We start from the raw sequence: 8,768 nt of genomic DNA, 5'->3' as shown, positions 1-8,768 counted from the left end.
GAGCTCTGCTTAGGCAGAAAAGTTCAGAGAGAATTTGTAATGATTCACTTCCATGAATAAAAGATGGCAAATATAAAATTTAACAGGCTCAGAAAGCGACAGAACAAAAATAACGTCATCTCGTCAGGCCTGCGATGCTGTCACATTGCTGGGTATTCCCCTGGCCGTCACCTACCTCTCACTCTTTATTTAGCAACTTCATGTCTCAATTTACATACCGCTCGAAAAAAAGAAGCTCAAAGCAGCACTATACAGCTACTCCATCTGGTTTAGTGGCTAGACTCAAACGAGCTGCTGTCAGCCGGGTCACACTGTGGTGATTTTACTGTATACACTGTTCATATTGCCAATCAGAGCCATCTGTGCTCGTCTGGCTTCCTCTCAGACCTTTGTCGCCTCTGCTCAGTACAATCCTGCCTTTGCTCTGCAGCCACTGTGGCATTTTGTTTTTGTTGTTTTTAATCAATGGATCTTCCCATTATAGAATCAGCTCATTTAGGATTTAATTGAATCTCAGCATGCCTCCATCTTGCATAATAGTGTGTAGCTATTTGCTTGCACAAACACCCAGTGAATGGAAACTGAAGGATCAAAGCATTAGGCAACAGTTTCCCACCAAACTTAAGGCAAGAATTTATTTATTTTGCCCCTCATGACAGTCATTTCCTAACTGTGTCATAAAGCCCAATAACACTTCCTAGTGTTGTTCGCCCAACGAGGAAACGGTGTGTTAACACGGCAGTTTAAAGTGAGGGCGTCTCTGTATGTTGTAAAGGGAATATCACAGTGCTGCACATGTAACAGCACTACAATTATATGTGCTGGTGGCAACAGATCCGCAACACAACTGAGCTATTTTGTTTATGGAAACCCTTTGAAGAAAAGCCTCATGCCACAGAGCGTGATCATGGCCGCAGGCAGGGAGCCAAATAGCCTGATGTCCCGTAGATGGGTGAGGCGGATGAGGGTACGTGACTAAACATCTTGCTTCCTCTTTCCAACGTCACATGGACTTGCACAAACATATCCTGCTTTGTGTCTGCAGGTTACAGACGCATTGCCTCACCCAAAGCCCGGGGCTAAGCTGCAATGAGCTGGAATGAGCCCAGATGAGAGGGAGGAATCCAAACTACTGGGACACTCCTCCAGTTCAAACCTACACTCTTACTTCAGGGGGGTTTTTGCTGTTTAACCTGATTCTTGTCACACACACACACACACACACACACCATGTTAAACACACATATTCCATCATAGTGGAGTCATCAGTCTTGCTGCAGCTCTCAGAATAACACTTCCTTTATCTTTTCAACAGTTTGATGGCTAACTTATTAAAAGGAGAGTCTGACTGGCTGATTCACTCCGGTGTAATGTCGTTTAGTGGTGGATGACTGACTGTTCAGTGCACTAGACTATAAAATGTGGGCAGAGCTATATTCATGCTGTCACCCCGATCCATTCAAGTTTACAACACACTGGCTGGAAATCCCCACCTCATGACAGAGCTTCCTGGTTACTGGCTAATGGAGGCGCCTCGTTTTCTTTCTTTTTATATCTACACATCGGGAAAAATATCATCTAGAGGCTGAGCAGTAGAGACCCGCGTAGTAAAATCCCTCAAACCATCATAAAATAGTCCCCCTTTAAATCCTATTTAACTTTAAATGCTGCAATAACAAAAAAAAAACTAAAATGTTGCTGCACAACCTTTTTTTTCCTTCTATTTGAAAAAAATAAAAAATCGCCATTTGATTACAGTAGCCTGGTTGTTTTTGAAGGGTCGACCCACCTCATTCATTGCACAGCAGTAGTAGTAGCAGCAGCTCATGGCGTCGACGCGCTGTGCATTGAGAAAAACAAGCTGCAGCGAGCGTTTTTCAGCCTGAACCGGATAATGCTGTGAATTTAGGACAAAGCAGCAGTCAACTGGAGGAGCTGGCGACTCTTTTTTTTAAAAAATATATATTTATATGAATCCCCTGGCGGTCTGCTGCTAACCTACAGCCACGTTTTATTATTAAAAAACCAGCTCTTTCTCGCTGCAGGCAGGCAGGTGGCAGGTATCGGCGGACGCGGAGCCCTATTGTTTGCAGGTCTGATAAGAATAATATAAATAATAATAACAATAAACAGCAGCGGTGGGGTTATTCCCTTCAGTCGGAGGCGGTGAGGCTGAGCTGGGTGCAGCTCTGGCTGAGGTTCAAGTGATTAAATTAAAATTTAGAAAAAATAAAAAGCAGTGAGTGACAGAGGCTGCAGTAAACCGAGGGGGAGGGGGAGGGGGAGGGGGGGGGGGGGTCTGTCGAAGAAATCAAGTCAATAGAAACTGAAGTGGAAGCAGGCGTTTAGAGGTCCGTGGTGACGTCACTGCTCCACATTGAGCCAGTAGTAGAGACTCAGTGGAGATAGATAGAGGAGCGCCGTAGTAAAGTACACACCGACATGAACTTCTCCCTCTAAAACTTCAACCTTGTTGCTCTGAAAGTCGGGAGAACACGAGTTTGTGTTTTTTTTCCACGACGGGAACTTCTCTTTATTGGCTTTTAAAGGAAAGCAGGAGAAGAAGACACATTTTGGGTTTGTTTTCGGGGGGTCGACGACGAGCGCTATGTCGTCCGCGGCGGTCGCTGCTTCTTCCAGGAGGCAGTCGTGTTATTTATGCGACCTGCCCCGCATGCCGTGGGCCATGATCTGGGATTTTACCGAGCCCGTCTGCAGGGGATGTGTCAACTACGAAGGAGCAGACCGAATTGAGTTTGTCATCGAGACGGCCCGGCAGCTCAAGAGGGCTCACGGGTTTCAGGAGGGCAGGTCTCCCGGGCCGGGGAAGTCGCAGCTCTCCGGGAAAGAGATCCAGGCGATCAACCACGCAGCGGCGGGGGACCCCGGCTCCCGGCCGCCGCAGCCGCTGGACCGCTACCCGCTGTCCTCCGACCGCCCGCCCAGGCTGGGTCCAGAGTACCAGTCTGGCAGGCAGGCGAACGGCATCCCCGTCCCCAATGGATTTCCTAAGCCTGACGAGCCTCCAGAGCTGAACCGCCAGAGCCCCAACCCGCGCAGGAACAACGCGGTGCCCCCGAATCTAGTGCCTTTGGTTAACGGGAACATGCCCCCGGTGCACGCCGTCAATGGCAGACCGGGCCAGATGGGGCTGCCCTCCGCACTGGCGGGCGGCAGCCCCGCAGACCTGGGCAAGAGACCCGCCTCGGTCTCCAGCACCGAGCACGACAGAGAGGTGAAGGAGAAGCACAGACCGGACAGCCTCACGCCGGACATCTCCGAGAGCCACAAAAACAGGGCGGACGCGGACTGGATGGGCAAGGGCAAAACGGTGAGGGACCTGATGGCTCTGCACACTTTCGACAACAGGTTCAAGAAGGACCATGCGGCCATGCAACAAAGGGTTATGGGCTACGAGGCCAGCGCCACGGCTTCTAAGTCAGGTAAGCGCCCCGTAGTGTTTAAATTCAACAATATTTTGTCATTCTGCGTAATTTTCACTTTTACTTTTACTTGATTGACCCGCTGCAGCTCAGGTTTGGGCCAATAATGGACAAATGATCAATGTAGCACCATGTCTGCAAAACCCAAGTTACATAAGCGACGTTGGTTTGCTCCTATGTTGTGTTTGTTGTTATTGTTTTGTGCCCCATGGTGCAGCATGGAGCAGCAAAAATGCATGTCTCCATCCCAATGTAATTGTTGATCCTTATCTGAGCTGTGCAACTCAACTATTTTGTTTAACCCTTTCCCACCTCCAGACAGAGGAAAACACCCCAGGAGCATGAAGAGAAAAGCCTCGCCTGAACCAGAGGGAGAGGGGACAGCTGCCAAGCTCAATGGAGAAGGACAGCAGTGGTTACCACCACCTACTGATGGACTGAAAATGCCTCCAGTTCCCCCGCCAAGCTTCGCCTCTCCCCCCTCCACAATATCCCCCCACTCCCGCACCACCCCACCTGAGGCGGCCCAGAACGGCCAGTCCCCCATGGCGGCGCTCATCATGGCGGCAGACAATGCAGGTGGGAACAGCTCCCCCAAGGACGCCAACCAAGTCCACTCCACCACCCGCAGGAACAGCAGCAGTCCCCTGTCGCCGTCCTCCATGAATCAGAGGCGGCTGGCGCAGAGAGACGCGTCTGGTGCAGGAACCCCCCACGTGCCAGGCATGGACCAAGTGCACCCCCAAAGCATTCCGGACTCCTCGGTACCCGGCAGCATACCCCTGTGCTGCACGCTGTGCCACGAGCGTTTGGAGGACACACACTTTGTTCAGTGCCCGTCTGTGCCCTCTCACAAGTTCTGCTTCCCGTGCTCGAGGGAAAGCATAAAGCAGCAAGGTGCCACAGGTGAAGTGTACTGTCCAAGTGGAGAGAAATGTCCCCTGGTTGGCTCAAATGTACCATGGGCTTTCATGCAAGGAGAAATCGCCACCATCCTTGCAGGAGATGTCAAAGTAAAAAAGGAGAGGGACCCTTGATTTTGTTTGAACACTTCTTTGGGGAGGGGAAGCAAAAATATGAGTATAAATATATAAATATCACGTACATACCATTCAGACAAACTAACGGACTTGTACATATTGGACCCAAGGGAAGAGTATACTTCGTAAACATGGTTGTATAATTTTTGATTTTTGAATACATTGTGTTTCTATATTTTTGAAGATAAAGGTATGTACTCATTATAATGGACTACGTTCCTCTTTGTTGATGTTTAACAAAATTCTTGATGTACTTCTAGGTCTGGTGGCAGTTCCTGTTTAACGTAGAATGTGACTAATGCTACTCTACGAGCACTTGGCAAAACTGAAATGCTTTTAGCTGTACTTGTATGCACTTGTTTAAAAATTGCCAAATACAATTTCTGATCTTGTATGAACTTATTGTCTGAGCTTGCTTCATTTGAGTGATTAAGTTACACAGGACTGTGGACGGATGATGAGATAGGGCTCGGTGCTCTGATACGCAGGCTTGTTGTGACGGCTCAGGAGACTTGATTTACGCTGCACAACATAAATAGGCTACTGTTTCACTCTGCAAGGACGGAGGCTTTTCTGCAACGCATGCCTTTCCTGATTCATGGAAAAGCATGGATGGGGGGGGGGGCACAGACACATTGTCCCAAATTTGCTCCAGTCTGTGCATCACTGTAACCGATTGCAGCGTACAGAAATAGGTGCCAAGTCATGTTCAGTCAGCTGGAATCTGTTGAGTCAGTAATGTGAGAAAGTGCATGATAGTCAACATGATAACATAGCGTAACCACGTTGTGCAAAGACAAATTAGGGCTTTTGCTGAAACGAGTCTCCCCTGAATAATAATCTCAGTTTTTATAGTGCCGCAGCATATTTTCAAGCTTGCATGCAGATTGTGTGACATTATAAAGGTTTTTATTTTAGACAAACCTGCTATTTTCAAACTACCCTACTTTTGGTTCCCTAAGTAGTCCCCAAATCACAAATTGTGAATAAAATCAGCATCCAAACACGAATAAGCTCTCGTAGCACTGCAGCAACAACCCTTTTACTTTCAATTTTAGCATTGTGTGTAGCACATTGTGCCACGCTAATATACACTGCTACTGATAAATGCTGTGTTCTCTCACATGCAAAGAACACATTTCTGCCTCAGTGTGCAATGTGTGCTCTTTCAGGGTAAACAATGACGCTGCTGGCGCCTTACATACCAACCTCAGTCTGTATCTCTTCAGATGCAAATTTGATTGTTGCAGATTCATGGCAGCACGGCCATAAAAACAGCAATTCTGTCCCCGTAATGGCTAGCAGACAGCCAGACTCATCTCTACGAGCAATGAGCGGCTTATGGGGTTGTTAGGCGACAAACTGCAGTTACTGTGTCTGCAAAAGAGAAGCAATCGTGAGGCTGTTTTTGCTCCCTCAGACAAAGAAATGTCACTCCTGTGGAGCTGACACTGCACCAAGCGGACACTGACGTGGAGGTTGATATCTGGTGGAGAGGGAGACTTGGCGTAGTAGGTGGTTGCGTAATTATTCAAGACATAATCTGCTTCCTGCTCGTGTTTAACCGAGCTGTCAGTGCTGCACCCAAAACTCAACAAGAGATCCACGTCCACATCCAAAAGCAGGTTGCCATTGTTGCTTTATTACGCTTCAGTCCACTTGGTGCACGTGAATCTGTTCAATTAACAGGGGATTTATTGTCCTCGCTGCACTGTTTTAAATGTATTCTGGTAGACACCTCAAAGACTTAACAGGGATTACCCACTCTTTAATAAGCTACATGGTGTCCTGATTAACTGATTGATTCATAATGTTGAATGAAAACATAGCCTTGGCACCCCACTGTTTAGCCAACTAAGAAGGGCATGGATAATTATCATCCCCTAATTGAGAACACTAAAAGGCTGCTATGGACAACATTAACCCTCATAACAAAACATGTACAGCAAATAACAGCTCTGACGATGTGATTTGAGGCTGAGTAGCTTTTGACCGACAGACCTGTTTTTCATGGGTACGCTTTTTTAAGACAGCTGTTTGTTTATGGTCCTTTTCCGTTCTTTGGAAAGTTATCTTATCAGTTGGACTTTAATCGCAGCCCACTTTGATAAAGGTTAACACTTTACTGTGCTTGCCAGGAACACACCCACTCCATATTCCATCTTCCATAGTGTTCTCAGAGATTGTCTTTTACTAGTCGGCACTTTGACCTACTTGTTCCTTATGACAGCGTACTGGGAGCCAAATTGAAATTGCCACATCTGAGGAAATCAGAGACGAAGGCCAGGTTCGTGTAACCTGGTGTGATGCATGATGCAACAAGACACAAAAGAACACTTTCTCTCTCTCTGTCTCTCTGTCTCTCTGTAAAGATTTATCACAGCAGAGCCCATACCTGTTTGTTCAGTGCTGACTAAAATAGCATGCACTGTATCTAATACAGTGATAATGTATCCCTGGAAGTGGCTCTGTCACAGCACAAAGCCCTGGTGCTGCATAGTTACCAGTGAAATCGGTGCACAGCAGATGCTCCGGTGCAGCCTGCCGATTCATATGCAGGAAGGAACATTATGGAGAGATTTCAGTAAACAACCAGCATGTGAAGACAAGGTCACACAGAGTTGATGGCATAAAGTGCATCTTTAATTTCTATGATTATATATTTTTGTGTTTACACTACTGCTCCAGCGAAACATCTCCTCTGTTTTCAGTATAATCACGCAGGAGCCATTTGTGGTTAATGACTCACAGGCTTTCATTTTGTTTACTTATAAGACCCTTCAGGGATTTTTAATGTTTAAGCTCCTGCTTATGAGACAAACATTGTTTGACTTTGATGTGCTCTTACCCTGGAACCATTTTATGGGAAACCTACTAAGACATGTTGTCTGAGGCTGAGCCAGGTGAAGTCCAGGTGAAACTGATATCACCGCGGGCAAAGATTAATTTAGATTCTTCCTCCTTCCGCTGCTTTATGGTAGTAGCTTTTGTGTAGAGCTGCAGCACAGTGTAGCTCACAGGCGTGTAGTTTGCAGGAGGAGATGCTCCAGCTGTGAAATATCTCTCCAACCCAGACACTGTTTATCAGGCTGCCGCAACTCATAAGCTAATCAATGGTCATAAAATCCCTCATTGGCTGTTTGATTGATTTACCTGACACAGTCTTGTTAATCAAGCTAAGTGAAAGGCAATAACAGATCAGGTGAATCAGAGAGTGTGTTGCCTCCCTGCCACTCCTTTTAATGGTTAACTAAACTGTAGACTGGTATGCAGTGTTACGCAAAGATGTTGATGTGACAGTAAAGCCGTAACTGGGCCGGTCAGAGTTCACATTTGTTGTCTTTAGAGCACGCGGTGCAGTTTTTCTAGCGCTTTCCTGACAGATAAGCATGTGTTTGATGTTTCTGCTTCAATCGCGCTGCCTTAAAACTGGTAATATGAGGAAGTAGAACAGTTAACCATCACGCCAATACTGTCAACATCTTCGTTGCAGAGCACCATAAATTCTAATCCTTAGGCGTTTATTTGACATTAAAACGTTGAATATGGTCCAGTAGGTGGGTGGAGGGAGGGAAGGCCTGTGTGCGAGACAGTGAAGCACTGGATGTAGCCAGCTGTTTCACTAATGAACCTATGTTTAGCACAATAAATCAAAAGGCATGCTCGTGCTGCTGTAATCCCCTGAAAGCGAGCGGAGACAGGGACGCGCCAAAAGGAGAATCTGGTCCACATTTCTCCGCTCCCAGTATAACTGATCCGCTTGGTTAATTTTAGAGCTGTCAGGGAAAACAAGGTCACAGCAAATGTTGTATCGAGGACACGCTCGGATCTGCCTCTTTTTCTTTTCATCAATCAAAGTTTCCCTTTGGAGTTGGGCTCGGTGCTCCTGTGAGACTAGTAATGACAGTTTCTCCTCTCAGCGCCGGGGGAGAAGCTGGAGCTCCAACCAGCAATTAGGAGGAGCACGGCTGAATCCGCAGGATGTGTAAAATTTCCCTTCTGATTCTTGGCTCGGTCCACAGAGGGGGGTTTACATCGGACTGGTCTGGCCTGTTTACCATGAATGCCTGCAAAGTTAAGATGATTACAATGCTGAGTGCCAAATTTGTTCTCTCTCAGACTGGTATGAGACCTAATTACTGCAAAGGGCCCGTGAATCTTTTGGAGCTTTCCTGTGCTGTGAGTTCAAAGAGTTTGAACTCTTTTTGTACAGCTGTTTATTTTGAACGTTGAGGATCAGCTAGAAACAAAAAGTGAAAAAAGTGTCACACAAACAAAATGCATC

The 8,768-nt window shown here is 46.7% G+C and overlaps 1 protein-coding gene across 1 annotated transcript; it reads left to right on the top strand.

The window, feature by feature from the left end:
- The first annotated feature begins 2,343 nt into the window (after positions 1-2,343).
- On the top strand, positions 2,344-4,881 carry irf2bp2a (interferon regulatory factor 2 binding protein 2a). Its single transcript, XM_070841126.1, has 2 exons — positions 2,344-3,443; positions 3,762-4,881. Exons 1-2 carry the CDS (start codon positions 2,609-2,611, stop codon positions 4,478-4,480), a joined length of 1,554 nt encoding a protein of 517 aa, XP_070697227.1. The 5' UTR covers positions 2,344-2,608; the 3' UTR covers positions 4,481-4,881.
- Positions 4,882-8,768: the final 3,887 nt, after the last annotated feature.

Source organism: Pempheris klunzingeri, chromosome 12 (genome assembly GCF_042242105.1).
Source record: "Pempheris klunzingeri isolate RE-2024b chromosome 12, fPemKlu1.hap1, whole genome shotgun sequence".
NCBI classification, from domain to species: domain Eukaryota; kingdom Metazoa; phylum Chordata; class Actinopteri; order Acropomatiformes; family Pempheridae; genus Pempheris; species Pempheris klunzingeri.
This window is presented reverse-complemented; position numbering and strand designations above follow the sequence as displayed.